Below are 21,929 nucleotides of genomic sequence, written 5' to 3'. Positions count from 1 at the left end.
CCCATGTCCTCCCACCTCCTCCCACGTCCTCACACCTCCTCCCACGTCCTCACACCTCCTCCCACGTCCTCCCACCTCCTCCCACGTCCTCCCACGTCCTCACACCTCCTCCCACGTCCTCCCACCTCCTCCCACCTCCTCCCACGTCCTCCCACCTCCTCCCACCTCCTCCCACGTCCTCCCACGTCCTCATACCTCTTACCATGTCCTCCCACGTCCTCCCACGTCCTCACACGTCCTCACACATCCTCCCCCCTTAACACACATCTGAAATTCCTCGCATTTCACGTCACATTCTACACCTCGTAAATAGTAAGACGGTGCAGGAAGCTGTTGTTTCCGGTGCCTCTCGATGCCTCATTTCAGCTCCAATCTCCGTCAGTTCCTCAGCTGGTGCCAGCGTAGCCCCGCCCCCCCCCACCGCCGCGGTGTGGCAGCTTGTTTTCCAGTCGCTCTGCGTTGGATTGCGAGAGACGGGTGGGGTTCGGCGAGGGGCTTGAAGTGACGGGACCCCGGCTGACCTCCCCACCAGCTGTCGGGGGGGTGGGGGTGAAACCGGGTGACACCCCTTGCTCTTTAGTCCCCGGGCGGAGGCTGACCTTCACCTGGGTCAAGGTCAAAGGAACTCCCACTCTGCACCCGGTGTTCACCGTGAGTGACAGAGGGGAGGAAGGGTGAGCCACTGTTGTCTGGATGCATGAATGAGTAACGGTTAGTTGAAGTGTGTGTGTGTGTGTGTGTGTGTGTGTGTGTGTGTGTGTGTGTGTGTGTGTGTGTGCGTGTGTGTGCGTGTGTGTGTGTGTGTGTGTGTGCGTGTGTGTGTGTGTGTGTGTGTGTGTTGGTTTGAGAGAAAACAAAGTGTACTGCAGCACAGAAGTACTTCATCTTGTTTGATGCAAAGACAAGTGTGCACTTTGTTTTTGTGTGTGTATGTGTGTGTGTGTGTGTGTGTGTGTGTGTGTGTGCCTGTTTGTGTGTGTGTGTGTGTGTATGTGCCTGTTTGTGTGTGTGTGTGTGTGTGTGTGTGTGTGTGTGTGTGTGTGTGTGTGCCTGTTTGTGTGTGTGTGTGTGTGTGTGTGTGTGTGTGTGTGTGTGTGTGTGCGTGTATGTGCCTGTTTGTGTTTGTGTGTGTTTGTGTGTGTGTGTGTGTGTGTGTGTGTGTGCGTGTGTGTGTGTGTGTGTGTGTGTGTGTGTGTGTGTGTGTGTGTGTGTGTGCATGTGCAGGGCGAAGCCGGCTTCAGAATGGCAGGCGTCAATTGAGCTGTGAACAGTGGAATTGAGGGGGGAATAGGGACTGCGGCGCTCCAGCTCCCGCTGTTTGGGAATCCGGGAGTGAGCGCACATCAATCACTCCGCCCGGAGGCGCACGTGCACGCCGATGTGATCACCTTTCGTGTCTGTAACTGGACTTGTCAAGGAGGGGAGGCTCTCCGCTGTTTGATTATTTTTCTCTCGCCATTTTATTTTTATTTCTACCCTGTTCCCTATTTTTTATCCACCTTTTTCCGTTTCACGCACCTTTTTCACAACTGTGTGTTTTCTTGAGCAAATGCTGAGGCAGCAGTTCCCGTTGGACTGTTGGACAGTCATTTTCCACATTTTCATATTTTCACCACAGTGGCGTTTCATGACCTTAATGTGATTAAGGTCAATTTTTCCATATTTTGTCTATTTGAATTTTAGCTCATTCAACCCTGTTAAGCCCAGGGCTTTGGCCCATTTGTCCACTTTATTAATTCATCAAAATGTTCTTCATATTCCCACCAATGAGGGTCCCTGAGCCGAACCCACGACTGGTAAAAACGACCGTTTTTCTTTTTTTTTTGCCTTGCTAAGCCATTTCACATTAAGCGTTTCAGTCTCCCCCAGACAGGGCCGTTCTACCACCCACTGCCCCTCCACTGCACTGTCTGCGCGCCAACCGTTACCCAGAATGCCTTGCGTGCGTTCTGAGCCGCCCTGCTGCTCCTCTGGCACATTGCGGGGTGTCACTGACGGCACAGTGCTGCATCATGTCAACAGGGCTTGTACCTACCCCGGGTTCCCGTTGACTGACAACTATTATACTTGTGTTTTTCCCATTGATGCCTTGTTTTTAATTTCCGATACACGGCGGGCGCCTTTTATTACACCGCCACCGCCAACCTCCACCCTCCTGCGGGGATAACCACCGTCATCTGTCATCCCCTGACTAGACCATGTCGTCCCTCCTTGGTAGAGTGATCTTCGACGGAGGAGGTTCTGAGCATCCTTCGGCGCGGGGCTTTCCACATCCTTTCCACGGCCGCGCGGCGAGATCTCGTGGGAATGTTTGAAATTCCACAAAAACAAAAACAAGCTCTTGTCTCGCAAGGCTGCGCCGATCCGTCGAATGCGTCACTTCCGGACGGAACACCGGCTGAACAGGCGTCGCTCGGGAGGTAACGTCGCTCGGGAGGTGACGTCACGGCGGCGAAAGGTCCGACTCCTCCGTGGGACTCGCCTCTCGGGTCGCCCGGCGGAGAAAAGGACTCATTTGATCCTCCGACTCTTTTTTGTTTACTCGACTGAGTCGGTGTAGTGCGCGGGGCGCTCGGGAGGACTTCCCGAGCGGCGGACGACGGTTAATTATTTTCCAACCGTGTTTTCCAATATTGTCGTTAAAGAGCCGATCCGCCACCGCCTTAGTAAGCGCAATTCTACAGCTTTATGGTGTTTTTTTTTTTTTGTGGTTTATAGGTTAGTGGCGTAGTGCGGCGGGGTTACTTCATTGTGAAAAGAAGGAGAGGAGACCTCATAGCAGCATCACTGGGCCACACCAGCAAAACCAAAACACACCCTGGCATTTCAGTCGTCCTTTGATTGTTTTCCTTCGGTTTGGAACATAATTGTGTCCGTTAAAGACCGAGGGAGCTGGTGGGGGCGAGGAGGAGGAGCAGGAGGAGGAGGAGGAGGAGGAGGAGGCGGGGGGGGGATCGATAAAGGGCCGATTCAGCACAATACAGACTTCAAGCTGTTTGAAAACAGAGCGCTGAAACACCCCGCTTTAATTCCTGGGCGACTTTGATTCATGCCCCTGAACGAGGGACTTGGCAGATTGGTTTCGCTGCGAGGCGGCGGGGAGCGGCAGTGGAGTGCGGCGACGGCGGCGACGGCGGCGACGGCGGCGGCGGTGGTGGCGGCGGTGATTGTTCTGCAGAACGTTACGCTCGGCACACAGACGGCCGCTGACATTTTCCATCCAAGTTACACAATGGCCTGCGGGGGGGGTGGGGGGTGGGGGGCGGGCTAAGTGGATGGAGCCTCTTCTCGGGCTCCGGGCCGGAGCAGATAGCACCGCGGCGTAATGCGATCACGCAGCTTTTAGTCAGAGATTCTCTCAGACGCTCTCCCTTCGTGCTGCCATTGAGTTTAGCTTAGTTTCGGCGTGTGTCGGCAAAACAAAGTACCGCTTTCACACCCGAGAGCCAGAACACACAGACAGACACACACAAACACACACACAGACAGACACAAACACACACACAGACAGACACACACACACACACACACACACACACCACACAGACAGACAGATACAAACACACACACAGACTCACAAACACACACACACAGACACACACACACACACACACACACACACACATACACACACACACACTCATAGGAAACTGCATAGAAGAACATGCTCAGGTATAAATGTCAACCCTCCCTTCCTACCCAGAATGCAAAGCAGGCAAAACAAACAAAAAAGGTTGAGTGCAGACGCTGCGACTCTTTGGTTTTAATTTAATGTATTTATTTGTTTCCTCCCGGAAAACAGGCAAGCGTGGACCCCGCGTCTAGTCGTCGGATCAACTCAGTGAAATTGCTTAAATATGGTGAATATCTTTTTCAAAATTGAGGAATTAAGGTGTGAATTTGAAGTTGAGAAACCCACCAGGTTTAGCGAATTAGGAAAGTAGATCCACCGACTGCAATACACACACTGGCTCATGGACACACACACACACACACACACACACACACACACACAAGATCTCTCCGTATGCATATTCAACTCACATTCACACTCAGACATGCACACACACACACACACACACACACACAGAGGCCTGATCAGCCCAAATCCATCCTTTATTTCCAGTGGTGACGGATGCTAATTCAGCGGTGCGGCGGCGGTAATGTGGACTTTTTGCCGTGCCGTTTTTAAAATCTTTTGATTGGCGGTCCGTGGCGTGCATTTTAATTCCGTCGTCCCCCTTATTCTCCGTAATCAAGCCATGATCCGCGGAAATGAAAAGTCAACTTTAAAGGTTGTGTCGGCAGGATTTTCCGCACGTTGCAAGCCCCTCTGGGACTCCCGGGGAGTTTAAACTTCGCCAGCAGAACTCGCCCCCGCCCGCACCGGCCCGCACCCGCCTCCACCTTCCCCACCTGCTTTGTGTCCGAGCCGGCGCGCGGGGCGGAACCCCTTGCGCTGCCGACGCAGGACTCGGCAACGGACGAGCGAATCCTTTAAGCGAGCCGGGAGTCGGGAGTCACTCCGCCGGCAGAGTCGTTCGAGGCGCTTGGCATCGGCGGTTCTTATTGAACGCCATCGATTTACACTTTGCATTCCACCGAACTGAATCATTTTGAGCGACCGAAGGCCAAAACTGTCTGCGTCTGCCGAACTGCAGCGCAGCGCAGGAATATTTCAGAATAGACAGAATTAAAGGACTCCCGTGAGGACTCCGGTCATAACGCGGAGACGAACCGACTCCTCCGACCCCCTCCTTCACCGCGAAGCGCCGGGTCTCGAAAAACAAAAAGGGCCGACGCTTCCACAGCGGGTCTCGTCCCGGAAAGGCAGCCGCTGGAATGCCACCGGGGCGTCGTGCGTCTCTTGCCTTAAATCCCTCGCGGAGATGTGCGGTCTCCGGTCTCTCACTTTAACACCTTTCCGGTTTCCGTCCGTGCAGCGGTGGAAAGCCGGGCGGATCGAGATCGGGATCCGGCGTCTGGCGGCTGGCGGGCTCCTCCGAGGCGGGGCTTAGCGCCCCGCTCCCGTCTCATAATGTCACCGTTTATTAAACCCGCCGGCGGGGACCGCGGCCAGAGCCCGTTGCGATATTAAGGTCGCCGTGCCGACGCACGGAGGGAGAGCAGGAGGATGAAGTAGGGGACGGGATGTACCCGGTGGCGACCGGGCCGGGTCTTGGCCGGCTGGACGCCGCACGGAGCCAGGTGTCGTGCTGCGTGCCGGCCTGTCACGGTTGGCAATATCGCTGCCAAATTGCCAAGATAATCAAAGTCTGTGGCGTCAGTGTCTGCCAAGCCCAAGGAACTTTACAGAAGAAAGGCTTTTATTTATATATATATATATATATATAAAGTCTTGCTTTGGAGAGTTTTAATTTCCCAACATGACATACTGTATTTTTCAAGTGCCACAAGGTCATATTTCATTCGAGCCAAATATGTCTTCTGTGTGTATGATTGTTTTTTGGGATGGCTCTTTGCGTGTGCATAGGTGTGCGTGTGTGCATGCGTGTGTGTGTGTGTGTGTGCGTGTGTGTGTGTGCGTGTGTGTGCGTGTGCGCGTGCGTGTGCGTGTGTGTGCGCGCATGTGCGTGTGTGCGTGTGTGTGTGTGTGCGTGTGTGTCTGTGTGTGTGTGTGTGTGTGTGTGTGTGCTGGTCCGCCTGCTGCAGTCCCTTCATTTCATGCTCCAGCAGCTCCGCGTGGATCCTCTTCCCTCATTATCAGTGCTGTTCAATGAGCACCCCCACCCCCACCACACCCCCCCCAACCCCCGCCCCCACCCACCAACCCCCCCGCCTCTTCCTACCCAGAATGCAAAGCAGGGAAAACAAACTCATTATTCAAACTTGGGGGTCAGTGCAGACGCTGTGAGTCTTTTGGTTTTAATTTATTTATTGTATTTATTAGTTTCCCTCCAGAAATGCACATGAACGACCATGAACCCGGTGTCTAGTTGTTGGATCAAATTCACTTTGGTAAATCACTCCCTCTCACGCGCCCGCTCACTTTATTTATATTATGTTTTCTCTTCTTACAACTGAGAAAACTAAGATGCAAATGTGAAGTTGAGAAACCCCCAAAATATTGGATTGGGAATCAGAATGGGAATTATCTCATCCTGCCAAGTGCACTGGCACAGACAAGGAAAGTGACTTGGGGAGGGTGGTGCATGAAAGACTAAAAGCAACACGATATAAGCAAAGAATGAACAAGATACTGAACAAAGAATCAAACGAAATGTGAATGAGCAAACATTTACACACTAAGTTATTAAGAACAGCAAACGATGTAGGCTGTGAAAGAGGCTGAGGGGCATCTTCACCCTGATAAAGAATACAGAAAATGAAGGAAGTTGATCCAGTGATTCCAATGCAATTTACTGGGATTCCGTGTGCAAAAAAACCCGAGGATGAACGCAAGCAAACGAAAGAGGCGGTGGATGGGGGTGGGTGGGTGGTAGGGGGGGCCACTGGTGCTGGGTGGCGGGCGGGCGGTGGGGGGGGGGGGGGGTTTGCTTGTACAGAACCGGGCGTCTGTCGGTGTTATTGGAGACACGGGGCTCACCGTTTCGCTCCTCTCATTTTCCTTGGCAGGGCCCGGTGCGAGCGCAGCGGAGTTCGGCCACCTGCCCGACAACATTACGGTCCTGGAAGGAGAGAGCGTCATTCTGAGGTAACTCCTGATCCCGCACCTGCACCCACTAATTACAGGGAAAACTTGTTTGCCTGTTTGTTTGCCTCCTTTTTCCTCCTCCCTCCCACCTGCCGTGCCGCTTCTGATTGCCAACCCTGCGTCTTGTTCGCCTTCAATTAGACGTCACCGCGGGATAATGTGGACATCAGAAATCCACCGCTGAGCTGCAACCAGCGCTGGAGTCTAGGCGCCTACGGGACTGGTAGCGGTGATAATAGTGTACCTTTAAATATATTTTATGGAGCACGGTTGTTCTGAAACAAGCAAACAAACAAGCCTGAAAGTCGCCATGATCACCTCAAAATCAGTCGGATAAAAATGTGTAGCTTTTAATTTTTCGACGGGGGGGGGGCACGTGTGTGAAAAGACGCAGTTTGAAACGGCTCTCCCGCCGGGGCCGCGCCGGGCGTCCCACACTCTGGATCGCCGCCCTGGGGGGGGGGGTTAAAAACGCTCCTCTTCCACTTAGTCTTGGCGGCGGGGCGCCATCTTGATGTCCCCCCCCCCCGCACCCCCCGTCGCCGGCTCTTCTGCACCACCAGGCGACGGGCCGCCAAGCTCATCACGCCTCTCCCTCGCTCCGCTTCCTCCGCGCCCGCCAATGTGTGCGCCAGCGTCAACACGCGGGAGCCGGGATGCTAATCCGCAGGGTCATCGGGACGTGCCGCGCGGGGGCTGCTCCATTGATTACTGAGGGGAAGGTGGCTTTGTAAACTCTCGGAACCCGGTTCGCACTCCGTCCTGCGGCGGCGGCGGCGGCGGCGGCGGCGGCAGCGCTCCTTTAAAAGAAACAAAAAAAAACAAACCTATCTCGACCTGCGGTCGCGCCCGGGAGACTCTACTGTCGATTTTTCCATCCCTGGCAATTTGTTTTCGGTGGGCCATTCCCTGACACGGCGGGAAGCGGGGGAACAAACATCCCCTTCTCCTCTCGGGCTGTTTGCCGCGGTAGTAAATACGTAACGTTAGAATGAGGAAGTAAACAACCTGTAATACGAACGGTCAGCGCTGGCTCGGCTTCTCTTTTACCTTTAATTACCACCATCATTACCGGGTTTAATTGGACGGCACAGAGCCGGTGTGGCCCCCTCATTAGACAAACGACGGCCTACGTTTTATTGCGCGGGAGTGTGTGTCGTGTGCGCGGGGCTGGCCAACGCTCGGCAAACATCGGTTTCATAAACGAGTCAGTGATTTGACGGGCGACCCCCCCCTCGGCGTTGCCATCCTGCCGATAGAAGCGGAGAAACGGCAATTGGCTTTGAAGGGGCGCCGCGAGGCGGGGGGGCCCCGCCTGATGACGCCGTCCGGGGGCCCCGCCACCATGACGTCACTGCCACAGTGAAAAGATCAAGATTCAAGATTGAAGAGGTTTACTCGTCACACACATATACATACTTTCATACACATACATACTTTCATAGACATACATACTTTCATACATATACATACTTTTATACATATACATACTTTCATACATATACATACTTTCATACACATACATACTTTCATACACATACATACTTTCATACATATACATACTTTTATACATATACATACTTTCATACATATACATACTTTCATACACATACATACTTTCATACACATACATACTTTCATACATATACATACTTTTATACATATACATACTTTCATACATATACATACTTTCATACATATACATACTTTCATACACATACATACTTTCATACACATACATACTTTCATACATATACATACTTTCATACATATACATACTTTTATACATATACATACTTTCATACATATACATACTTTTATACATACACATACTTTTATACATATACATACTTTCATACATATACATACTTTTATACATATACATACTTTCATACATATACATACTTTTATACATATACATACTTTCATACATATACATACTTTTATACATATACATACTTTCATACATATACATACTTTCATACACATACATACTTTCATACATATACATACTTTCATACACATACATACTTTCATACACATACATACTTTCATACACATACATACTTTCATACATATACATACTTTCATACATATACATACTTTTATACATATACATACTTTCATACATATACATACTTTTATACATACACATACTTTTATACATATACATACTTTCATACATATACATACTTTTATACATATACATACTTTCATACATATACATACTTTTATACATATACATACTTTTATACATATACATACTTTTATACATATACATACTTTCATACATATACATACTTTTATACATACACATACTTTTATACATATACATACTTTCATACATATACATACTTTTATACATATACATTCTTTCATACATATACATACTTTTATACATATACATACTTTTATACATATACATACTTTTATACATATACATACTTTCATACATATACATACTTTTATACATACACATACTTTTATACATATACATACTTTCATACATATACATACTTTTATACATATACATTCTTTCATACATATACATACTTTTATACATATACATACTTTTATACATATACATACTTTCATACATATACATACTTTTATACATATACATACTTTCATACATATACATACTTTTATACATATACATACTTTCATACATATACCAACTAACTGACTCCTGAAACGTAATACAGTAAGTCGAATACTTATAGAATAAAGTAAAAATATATAGTATAATATAAAATTTAATTAAATGGAATAGATAAAGGGAGGAGGCTTTCGTATATGGGATGAACATAGATGGTGACGGGATTCCCACGGGAAGTGACTGGTCGGGTGGGGGGTCAGACGGGATCGTTCGGACTCAGGGCCACGTCATCCAGGCCTTTCAGCCAAAGCTCCTTCAGCCCCAGTCGCAGGCAACGCCGCCCCCCCCAGTGCTTACGAGGCTGAGTCCTCCCTGGGCTCGTCCAATCGGAGCGGAGTCCCCGCCGTCAACGGCATTTTCTGGGGGACTCTCCCCCCCTCTCTCCCTCTTACTCCCTCTCGTTATTCCTCCCCCTCTCTCTCGCTCCCTCTCTCTTTCTCTCTCTTCCTCCCTCTCTCTTTCTCTCTCTTCCTCCCTCTCTCTTTCTCTCTCTTCCTCCCTCTCGCTCTTCCTCCCCCCCCTCTCTCTTTCTCTCTCTTCCTCCCATTCGCCCCCCCCCCCTCTCTCTTTCTCTCTCTTCCTCCCTATCTCTCTTTTTAAGAGTTGTGAAATGTTTTCCGTTCACCATTGTTTGTGAACACCGCTGAAAGTTACCTTGTTGCTTGTGGGCTTCAAGAGGCGTCGGCGAAACAACCTCCTGTGGAGCACACTGGACAGGCGACAGTCCACGCTGTCACCAGAAGCTCCTTTGGTCACCCGGGGATGATCCGACGAATCAGTGCCTTTGAATGCCCTTTGAATCACCATGGGAACATGGCGGCGAGTTACAAAATCACCTCAGGTGTTTGTCGATTTGGTCTTAAAATGCACACGGCGTCAAAGATGGTCGCCCACGTGGCGAGTCGAGGTCACGACTGCGCTGAAACACCTCGGACGCTTTTTTTTTTTTTTTAACGCCGCACGCCCCCTTGCGCAGCGCCGCGTTATTTGACGACAAACTCGATTGGTTTTCCCTCTGATTGCAAATCGATTGTCCCATTAATAATTCACCATTCGCTGTTGTTGTTGCCTCACCCCTACTGGGCGCTGCGCACACGGCCCCCGCCCTCCCCCGGTCGCGGCGTCTTGACCGAATCGCTCGAGGGGGGTTTTGTGGGTCTTCGCGTCGATCCCTGGTTTCTACCCAGCCCGACTGCAGTACCCAGGTACGTTGGAGCCTCTCCTCCCAGCCGGACGCTCCACCTCCATGCCTCCGTCACCGCTTCAGTGCAAAGCAGCGGAGGACAAACCCAGAGCCAGCGACGGGGGGGGCGGGGGGACGAACCCACGGAAGAACTCCACATTTCAGGCGGAGCCACGTGACGCCGGAGAGCGGCTTGACGCTGCTCATTCCGGCAGTTATTTGAGATAATTCGATTTGGTTTTATCTCTAAATTTGTTTCCGTTTGCTGGCTCTGTTTTCATTTCCGGTGTCACACTGAAATGTGACCATTTACAAATCCAGTGCAATTAACGGGAGTCAAAACCACAATCTGCCTTCACCTGCACTACTAATAGTGCAGGTAAAGTAAGTATTGGATCATGTATTGGATCAAGTATTGGATCAAATAATAGATTAAGTATTGGATTAAGTATTGGATTAAGTATTTGGTTAAGTATTGGATTAAGTATTGGATCATGTATTGGATCAAGTATTGGATCAATAATTAGATTAAGTATTGGATTAAGTATTGGATCATGTATTGGATCAAGTATTGGATCAAATATTAGATTAAGTATTGGATTAAGTATTGGATTAATTATTGGATCAAGTATTGGATCAAGTATTGGATCAAGCATTGGATCAAGCATTGGATCAAGTATTGGATCAAGTATTGGATCAAGTATTGGATCAAGTATTGGGTTAAGTATTGGGTTAAGTATTGGGTTAAGTATTGGATTAAGTATTGGCACAGGACAGTTATGTAACATCTGCTGTTTGCTCTGACTCCTGCAGTGCTAAGCCTCATCATAGTCGTACCTGGCAAACGGTCCTCTGACCCTTCTTTCCTTCTTTCCTTCTTTCCTTCCTTCCTTCCTTCCTTCCATCCTTCCCTCCCTCCTTCCAGGTGTAAGATCAACGAGGAGGTGACCCACAAGGCCTGGCTCAACCGCTCCAACATCCTGTTCACCGGCACGGACAAGTGGTCGCTGGACCGCCGCGTGTCGCTGGTCAACAGCAACAGCAGCGACTTCTCCATCCAGATCGACAAGGTGCAGGTGGCGGACGAAGGGCCCTACACCTGCACCTTCCAGGCCAACAACATGCCCCGCATCTCAAACGTCTACCTCATCGTCCAAGGTCGGTTGGTGGTGGGAGGCGGGCGGAGGTGTTTGGGAAGGACTGGGCTCCGTTCGGATAGTCAGTACCGCACCGGATGTTGGTTTTAGAACCGGCTGGACTCCCTGGCGTTTGTCCCGGGCGGCTGCGCAGTTCAGCCGCTCGTGCGGAGTTAAAAATGGTTTAGGTGTTAAGTTCGGGAACGGTTCAGTTGAGGTACATCGGGCGGTTTGAAAAAAAAATGAAGCGCAGGTATGAGATCAGAGACGCTTAGGTTTTGGTGCGGTTCATTTTAGGGTTGGCGTGCTTGAAGGGGCGGTCGCCCCAAACGAAATCCGTCCAAATGCCACGGATTTGGGGACGTGCAGACACGCCGCTAATTAGGACGTGCTATGACCTCATCCAAATCACTGTGTTTATTCCGTCTCAAACGGACCCGTTTCAGACGTCTCTTCAAAGTCTCCGTGATTCTGATATTTAGGTGATTTTGGGCCAACAATTTTGGGTGAGAATTTATTCATAGCTTAAGTGCAATTGAACCAGGTCCTCCATCCATATCCCCTGCAGGCGTTATGGTCCACGGCTGAGTTTAATCTTGTTTTAAAGATTCTCTCATCGTGAACTTCGGTTTTTGATTGGAATATAATACGACAACATAAACCTTGTGGTCTGTGATGGTATTGTATCTTCCATGAGTCCGTAAGGTTGTGAAGCTCTGTGTGCTAGGATCGCATGGCCTTGCGTGAGAGTGCAGCGCCGGGGATCAACAGAAAACACACGTCCATGGAACGGTTTCCATACATGTGTTTCATTTTTAAATGCGCCCTTAATATTTATGGCCCGGCGCCGAGAGGACGAGCAGAGTATGTTTTAATCTGCAGGCTCGGTGTTCCCTGCAAGGTGAAAGTGGCGCCGGAGATGGATAGTTGCGTTCTTTATGCATTGCTAAGGACACCGGGGCTCGCTCTATTTATTATCTGTACCACTACGGTGGATCGGGGGGGTTGGCAGGAAGGGCGGGGGGCAGCGTGGGCTTTATAGGTGGCTGCCCGACTGCCTGAGTAAATAACCAACAGAGCGGGACCGCAAGGCGGCAGCTGAGTGAGTAAGAGTTTGACTGATCCTGAGTGACGCGACGCAGCGCAGCCCGCTCCCCACCTGACGGATGGTCACCCGGCAACCCTCCCCCCGAATTATTATGTATAGTGCGCCGGCGTGTCGTACGTACCGCGGTGTGACACGGCTCGAGGAATAAAAAATGTGAAATATAAACCGATATATTCACTGGCCGCCTGCGATCGGCTCGGGAAAGGCCGCCCGTCCTCGGGTCGGAGACGCCCTTCCAATCTCGGCCCCCGCGCGATAGCCCGCTGAATAATTACACCCGGCGGTTCGCCGAGCGCGCCGATCTCTGTTCCATCGCTGGCGAGGACTCCGCCCCGGTGAGATAGTGGCAAAAAATTGCGTCCTCGCTGAAACGTCTCAGAAAGTTAGAGAAAGGCAATCTAATAACAAAGCTCATTAAAAACAACGATAACAGGCCATTTAAATTCAAGGGCCATCCTGTTATCAAATTAACTACAAGCCAAGTGCCCTGAGACTGCGGGGGCCGCGGACGTCGGAGGGGAGGGCGATATTTGATGGCGGCCGTTCAGTCAACCGACGCAACACAAGTGTCCGCGGAGGGAGTGAGGAGGGGGAGAAACGCTGTTTTCTCAGCGGACGGGGTTGCGTTGAGAGGGAGGCGGAATCAACCCCGCGTCCTCATTGTGTTCGCGGCCGACTCGAAAGCGTCGCCCCCCTTTCAGTATTGAGGCGGTTGCTGCGTCGCAGGTCGCAGGGCGTCGACCGACGCGGGTTTTTCCGTGTCGGTCGACGCATGAAACAAAAAAAAACCTAAAAATAAAAAATAGAAGGGACGATAGGGTGGGGGGGGGGGGGTTGTTTTTTAAGCCTGGGGTTCTCACGGCGGGCCCCTGCTTTTCCAGTGCCGGCCCGGATCGTCAACATCTCCGGGGACGTGTCGGTGAACGAGGGCGAGAACGTCAACCTCTTCTGCCTGGCGGTGGGGCGGCCCGAGCCCACCGTCACCTGGAAGGACCAGAAATGTAAGTGCACCTTCTCCCTGTCCGCTTGTTTCCCTCCCCCCCCTCTCTCTTTCACTCTCTTCCTCTCCCTCTTTCTTCCTCCCTCTCTCTCTTCCTCCCCCAGCTCTTCCTCTCTCTTCTTGCCCCCTCTCTCTCTCTCTCCTTCCCTCTCGTTATTCCTCCCCCTCTCTCGTTCTCTTCCTCCCTCTCGCTCTTCCTCCCCCCCTCTCTCTCTTTCTCTCTCTTCCTCCCTCTTGCTCTTTCTCTCTCTCTCTCCCTCCCTCTCTTCCTCCCCCCCTCTCTCCCCCTCTCTCTCTCCCTCTCTCGTTCTCTTCCTCCCACCCTCTCTCTCTTTCTCTCTCTTCCTCCCTCTCGCTCTTTCTCTCTCTCTCCTCCTCCCCCTCTCTCTCTCTCCCTCTCTCTCGCTCTTCCTCCCCCTCTCTCCTCCTCCCTCTCTCCCTTCTTCCCCCTCGCTCTTTCTCTCTCTCTTCTTCCCTCTCTCTCTCTCTCTCTCTCTCTCTCTCTCTCTCTCTCTCTCTCTCCCCCCTTAACCCCGTTCTGCATTCAGCTCCTGGCTCTGCTGTTATACTGCACTTCAGTCGTCGTCCCTAAAACCCTGCTGTTTATCCTGTCTGTGTTTGAGATTCATGCTCCCATATTTACCTCATGGCCCAGCTACGGTGTGTGTGCGTGTGTGTGTGTGTGTGTGTGCGTGTGTGTGTGTGTGTGTGTGTGTGTGTGTGTGTGTGTGTGTGTGTGTGTGTGTGTGTGTGTGCGCGCGCGCTCGTGCTCGTGCTCGTGCGCGTGCGTGTGTGTTTTTCTCTCCAAATACCCACACATTATACATAATTATCCCCAGTGCGCCGGCCGTAATCATCAGCATCTGTCTTCATCCTCCCTGTCAGCTGGCGTCACAATGGCAGCCCACGCCGGTGGCGCCGCTCGTCTTTAGAGCCGCTCCTCGCCGCCGCCATTGCCGTGGAACGTGTGGATGTTTTTGGGGTGGGGTGATGATGAATGAAGGGAATGAAGAAACCCACCTCAGTCCGTCCTGCTGTCCAGAAGGAGGCGGTCCCTCCCCCCCGCAGCCGCCCCCCCCCCCCGGGGGTGCCGGGCTGTGCACGCCATCTTGACGGGAAAAGAAACTAAACGGATTTGGATGAATTCCTGTTTTCGGGGGGATGTTTGTTGGACGCCGGCGGTGACTCCATCTCGCCGTGTTTTAAAAGCGGATCCAGAATGGATCGTCTGGTTGCGTTGGTTATATAGACACACCGGAAACGGAGGCAAAGCTTCTCATTTTTTACTTTTTAATCGCCCAGAGTCCTGATGAATACGCATGAACCTACTCAAATATTTTCCGTGCATATCCTGTGAAGTTCATATTGTAGTCACGTCAACAGCCTCTTCCTGCTGAATATCACACTCTCGCGCTGCATCGTCAACGCGTAGTTTGAGGCGTCTCAAAGTACCCGTCACTACCTTTTGGAACGGATGCGCTCGGCCGGGAGGGGGCTTTTTTAAAATGTATTTATTAAAAAAAAAAATTCGTTTTTGAATGGATTTACAAGACCCTAATTGTATTATCTGTATCAAAGTGACGGACATTGTTGTGTTCGTTAAGCCCGCCGATTTCTTCAGACGACCTTGTTCCTGAGCGGAGCGTGATAACGTGATTACGTGATTGCGTGATTACGTGATAATTGCCGCTGCTGCCGATCCTGCCGCTCGCAGCCTGTAAAGGGGGGGGTTTCGAGCCGCGCCCGCGACGCTCCCCAATGTGGATTTATTAGCGCGACGTATTGGGCCCGAAGGTCTTTGTCGGGTGCAACAAATGAGCTTGTCAACATTCATAAATAAGATCATTTTAAATGACCTTCATCCGCCGAGTCGCGCTGGTCGCGTGCGCGTCGGCGGCTCTCGGCGAGTCGGTGTGAGTCCTCCCTTTTTTTTTTTTTTTTTTTCCTCCCTGGATTGATTACCCGGCGGGGGAAGCCGCTCCCTCTCTGCCGGTCGGTGTTCGGTGTCCTATTAGAGCGTTAAAGTGTTTATTAGCGGGCGGTAACTAACTTCCAGCGCCACTGCAGGTGTGGGACGGACGCGGTGTAAAGCGTCCGTCCCCGGAGAGGATGTCGCTGGCCGTGACGGGAATACGGCGTGCGGCGCCCTCACACCCCCCCAGCCGCGGGAACGTCCCAGGGCTCACGGGGTCCAAGTCTGCCCCCCGTAATTTTTGGGGCGACCGTCCGGGTTCGGTCGTCAGCGTCCACCCGGAGGTCCCGTCTAGCGAGCGGAAGCGGCTGAGCGGCGCCCGGGAATCGTCCGCCGCCGATGTTAAAACGTCCTCAGAGGATGAAAGTGGATTTTCCCTCTCCCTCGGCGTCAACCAGCGGGTCAGGAGCGCCGCAGCCCGCTCCGCTCCCATGACGCATGTTTGCTCCACGGCAGAGATCACGGAGTGAACACAGGGTCTCTGTGGAAGCCTGACATCCGACCCTCCAGCCGGAATCCTCCTGGTCTGCCCAGCTCCGCGGAGAAGGACAGAATCTCAATTTTAACAGGAAAAAACATGACAAGTAGGCCTGGGCCGATGTTCGATAATATGGAATTTCCCAATTTTTGCCACCATATGCGGTATTTTCAAAGTAGATATCGGACGGAGCAGCAGAGCGCATGGAGGAGGCTCACTCACTTGGGACGTGCACAGAGAGCACGCATGTGGACGCAGGTTATCACTTGCATTACCAAAAGGACATCACCAAAAAATGTTTTTCAATAATTGTTATACAGAGCTGCCCAACATATTATATCAACCAGTTAACACGCTCCCGCGCTGCTCCTCGTATTTCTTACGCTGAGAATCCCCAAAAGCGGTGAAATGCCATTTGTTTTTAATTCTACGCATGTATTTCGTCACAAGGTGCCCGTCGCCGTTCGCGTGGTGAACGGGAGGCGCTTTCTGCACGCACCTCACTTCCGAGTTGCAGTGGCATGAAGGTTCACCGCTTCCCCAAAGAAAACAAAATATGTGCGTTTTTTATAGTAGATGAACATATCCTAGTTATATCCTAACGGGTCGACGTCATGGCGATTACATTGTGTATCGCCATATTCGCGATATCTCCTCAGGCGAGTGAGGAGTGATGCTGCGTTGATGTTTCGGACACCGAACACTGACGGGATTATATGTCATTATCTGATGTTGTCCCATGCGCAGGATGCAACACCATAACCCGCAGCGAGCTTTTACCTTCGCGTCTCCAGGTTAGCGCGGCCTGCCCTTTGTACCCAGCTGCTGCCTGGAAACCTGCAGCGTACCTCGGGAAGGTGCAGGCCTGCAGATCAGCCACCAATACACACACACACACACACACACACACACACACACACACACACACACACACACACACACACATCATGCCCCTGCGCAGTGGGCCACGCCTCCGAGCCCAGGGCATTTCTCCTCCGTCAGCAGTAATTCTCCCAGCACACATCTTCCTCGACCCCCATCTTCTCTCCCTCCTCCGCTCGCTTGTTCCCCCATAACCCCCCTCGGTTTGCAGCCCGAGTGAGAAATGGGCCGAATTGCTATTCTGCAGTCTCTGCAGCCGGAGCCATCAGTTGCAAGGGACCATGGGAGGTGTTTGGTGTGGTGGGGGCGGGGGTGGAGCAGGGGAGGGGTGGGGAGACGGGGAAGATGGGGACGGTAGGAAGCTGCCAGCCATCTGTCCCCATTACTCAGGGAGAAAGAGAGAGAGGTGGGGTGGTGGAGGAGGAAGATGGATGAAGATGAGGACAAAGAGAAGGAGTTGAGTGGTGGAGGACCTTTAGGGAGAAAAAGGAGTATGGAGAGAGGGAGTAGGGTGGTGGAAGACCTCCAGGCAGGGGGAGGAGGGTGGAGAGAAGGAAGATGGATGAAGATGACGACAACGAGAAGGAGTACCTTCGAGAGAAAAAGGAGGATGGAGGGTGGTGGAGGCAGAAGATGGTGAAGTGGAGGATGGAGAGAAGGAGTACGGTGGTGAAGGACATCTAGGAAGAAAGAGGATGATGGAGCGGGGGACTAGGTTGGTGGTGGAGGTAGATGGAGGAAGCTGAGGATGACGAGAGTTACTAGTGTGGTGGAGGACCCCTTGGGAGGGAGAGGAGGATGGAGAGAGGGAGTAGTGCGGTGGAGGAGGAAGATGGTGAGGAGTATGGAGAGAGGGAGTAGGTCGTGGGGGAGAAAGATGGAGGAAGGTGAGGATGAAGAGAGGGAGTAGGGTGGTGGAGGACCTTTAGGGAGGAAGGGGGGGTGGCGAGAGGGATTAGGGTGGTGGAGGAGGAAGATGGAGGAAGAGGAGGATGGAGGAAGGTGAGGATGGAGAGAGGGAGTTGTGTGGTGGAGGAGGACGATGGAGGAAGAAGTGAGGGAGTAGCCTGGTGGAGGAGCTCTAGGAAGGCGGGGGGGGGTGGTGATGGTGGAGAGAGGCGGAGGTGGCGGTGGAGTGGGAGTTACATCACACACTTGAAGCCGGCGGGTGAAGAGCCATTCACTCAGCGGAGATCAAAACCTCCGCCCCCCCCTCCGTCTCCCTGCCTCCCTCTCCTCCCCCGTTCCTCCCCCGCTCTCCCTCTCTTCCTCCCTCTCTCTCCCCCTCTCTCTCTCACTTCCCCTTCTCTCTCTCTCCCTCCCTGTCTTTCTCTCTCTTCCTCCCGCTTTGTCTCTCTCTTCCACTCCCTCCCTCTCTTCCTCCCTCTCTTTCACCCTCTATTCCTCTCTCTCCCTCTCTCTCTCTTTCTCTCTCTCTCTCTCTCTCTCCCTTCCTCTCTCTCTCTTCCTCCCTGGCTTTCACCCTCTCTTCCTCTCTCTCTCTCCCTCTCTCTCTCACTTCCCCCTCTTTCTTTATCTCTCTCTCTCTCTCCCTGTCTTTCTCTCTCTCTTCCTCCCTCTCTTTCACCCTCTACCCCCCCTCTCTCTCCCTATCGTTCTCTCTCTCTTCCTCTCTCTCTCTTCCTCCCTTTCTTCCTCCCTCCCTTTCCCCCTCTCTCCCTCTCTCTCTCTTTTTTTTTACAAGTCACTCTGTAATGACATCAGTTCACTTTCACTTGTGTTCAGCTCGTTTGATTTGAACTCCTCGTTCGTCCATCCAGTCGGGGCGACGCAGGGCGAGCGAGGGAGGAACCTCCGGTGAACGGTGAACGGTGAACGGTGACTGGGAGCCGAAAGAGTCGTTTTGGCTCCGAGCTGTGAACGGAATTCTTAAAAGATAATTTTATTCCGTCACAATAATTGATGTTGGTGGAATGCAGAGTGTAAGGCAGGGATATCCAATCTGAATTATGCCCAAAAATGACTTTTTTGCACATGAATTGAATCCTTCAGAAGGCTTTTTCATCCACTCCCCCAAATTGAAGGTGGAGCAGCTTGACAGTGTTGCTTATTGGTGATGCCTGTTGGTGTTACTTGTTGGTGCGGCTTTTTGGTGCTGCTTGACGGTGCTGCTTGTTGGTGCTGCTTGACGGTGCTGCTGCTTGACGGTGCTGCTTGTTGGTGCTGCTTGACGGTGCTGCTGCTTGACGGTGCTGCTTGTTGGTGCTGCTTGACGGTGCTGCTGCTTGACGGTGCTGCTGCTTGACGGTGCTGCTTGTTGGTGCTGCTTGACAGTGCTGCTGCTTATTGGTGCTGCTTGTCGGTGCTGTTTGACGGTGCTGCTTGACGGTGCTGCTTGTCGGTGCTGCTTGTCGGTGTTGCTTTACGGTGCTGCTTGTCGGTGTTGTTTGACGGTGCTGCTTGTCGGTGTTGCTTTACGGTGCTGCTTGTCGGTGCTGTTTGACGGTGCTGCCTGACGGTGCTGCTTGACGGTGCAGCTTGATGTGCATGCTTGACTCGCAGCTCAGGGTTCTTTTTAGTCATGAGTTGAGCTTCGACACCGAGGGGCGAATCAATCGCCGGAGCTTGGATGGCTGCTGCCGACAGCGCCGTGAGTTGCGCGTCACCTGCGGGCGCCATCGCCGCTCTCTCAGCGTCCGATTCACAAAAGATATTGCGCTGATGAGGTGCCACGCCCATCAAGTTTGGCTACTGAGTCCAAACACGGCGGTGTCAAACACGCTATAGACCAAAATGCACTTAGTATTTTTAGGTTTATGTGCAGTGACAATAAAACATTTAAATTGTATGATTAAATCTATAATAAAACTTACTCTTCCCACACAGTTCATTTATCGTATGAATAAAATATATAGTATAAAGTAAAGTAAAGTAAAGTATATATTGAAATTTTACTTCAGAAATTCTAGCTCTGACAATGTTGATATTACTATGTAGAAATTATGACAGTAAATTTAATATACTTTACTCGAACAGAAAGTTCATTTTTCCAGTGCGGGTTTCCAGTGCCTTTTCGGGTGCACTGGCCCGCTGCGGAGCTGTGCATGGTCCTATGAGGTTCGATGCCATCTGTGATTCAATGCCAATTTTGACTTTATCGCTATTCCCTATAACTTTTAGTTGTCTTCGATATCTTTTGAGATTAATAGGAATACTGATACTGTTTTTGTCATTGTTTGTCACGCCTTGTTTTGTACAATAAATTATTCAAAGTTTCAACAAGTTGCTTTTGGAGTGCGTTCTGAAAGCCACCACGGACTGCTACTCGTTTCACTACCTTCCCATCGGAAGGTAGTGTGGGGTAGTGACAGGAATAATAATTATGAATATATCTGCCGGCAACAATCTACAGAGTCCAGTTTATTCATGTTAGGTACGCATTACATTTTTCCTAGCTTCCATAAAAAACACCATCATTTCGTATCGACAGCGATTACAAATTTATGAATTTCCACTATTCCACAATGATAAAATTCCCCACTATTTCACAAATGTATCTTTGTTAGAGTATTTTGTTCTAAATGCAGTGAAAATAAAGAGATATCGCACCATAACACCCACAATTCACGAGTCTATTATTATAATGATTATTATGATTATTATTATTATTATTATGATTATTATTATTATTATTATTATTATTATTATTATTATTAATAATAATAATAATAATGATAAGACTTGAAGTTTTCAAGTCTGGGGTTGCTGGTCCTGCATTGGTTGATTTGTTCGACCAATCACGGTGGTCGTACGCTGAAGGTTGTGTCAGTGAGTCCTTGGTCCTCAAGAACCGTGTTTTAAGAACTACGAGCAGGGAAATGGTTACAGTTCAGAACCGTGGTTGCTTGATTCCACAGTATACCTTAAAACGGTTATACTGTTACATCCCTAATTATGATCGTTCCTGATGACGCAGTGCGTACACAACAGAAAGGGATGCTTCCTCCTAAGGTTCTGAGAACTTCCTGCGGTGCAAGAACATCTTCTTTGACCGATTATAGTTTTCGGGGTTTTGTAACGCAGCACGAGTTACAGTTTTCCGAGTTTCCATTAAACGCAGTGTCAGCTCGGGTTGTCTGTGAGCGCTATGCAGTCACATGACACAAGTCCAAAGTTGCGAATGAGTACCGACAGACGAAGCTTGGACTTGTGTAACTTCGGATGATGATGTCACAAAGCGCCCCGCCCCTCAAACTAAATCACCTCAACGTTCTTCTACTTCTGTTAACATGACAACAGTTTTTCACTGATTTCTGCTCCGAATGTACATCGATATTGATCAAACTCGAACAACAAGATCGTCCCACAGCCATGTCTGTGCATACTGCGGTTGACGTGTTCCAGATACTTTGAGCCCGAAAAATGGCAAAAGAAAAATCCCAGCAATAACAACAGGTATCACGCCTGACAAAATAATATTGTCCAAATATTGTTTACAGGTCACTGGAAAGTCTGGGCGTGACATCCTTTCTAAATGCACTTCAATTGCACCAGCTCTCTGCAATCAGTAATAATTTTCACTCTTTGTGTGGCTTTTAGCACCGGTGTTTGTTAATTGGACATTTTTAGCAACGAGGCTCATTTTCATAGAAAGTGACCAATTTTGCACCAAATGTGTGCAAAGAGCACCGCAGCACTTAGACGCTATTGTTGTGGCAGTGCAGTTAATACTTCTTCTTCTTCTTCTTCTTCTTCTTCTTCTTCTTCTTCTTTATCTTCTTCTTCTTCTTCTTCTGTGGTGGTACAGCCAGAGGCAGTGTGGTGCAGGGTTCCTCTGCCCCAGCCCGTGGTGTTTACTAGTCTAATGGAATGAG

The 21,929-nt window shown here is 50.5% G+C and overlaps 1 protein-coding gene across 1 annotated transcript in view; it reads left to right on the top strand.

Annotated features, from left to right (window-relative positions):
• Positions 1-21,929, top strand: part of iglon5 (IgLON family member 5) — a gene marked incomplete at both ends in the record, with an annotated part of 153,188 nt that overhangs the window by 121,679 nt on the left and 9,580 nt on the right. Inside the window, 3 exons of the mRNA XM_080005016.1 lie at positions 6,598-6,676; positions 11,444-11,676; positions 13,644-13,763. Of these exons, the coding sequence (XP_079861142.1) occupies positions 6,598-6,676; positions 11,444-11,676; positions 13,644-13,763 (432 nt within the window). The remainder of the gene's footprint in view (positions 1-6,597; positions 6,677-11,443; positions 11,677-13,643; positions 13,764-21,929) is intronic.

This window comes from Zeus faber (genome assembly GCF_960531495.2).
Source record: "Zeus faber genome assembly, chromosome: 8".
NCBI lineage: Eukaryota > Metazoa > Chordata > Actinopteri > Zeiformes > Zeidae > Zeus > Zeus faber.
The sequence above is the reverse complement of the archived record's forward strand: the minus strand, read 5'-3'. Positions and strand labels throughout refer to the sequence as shown.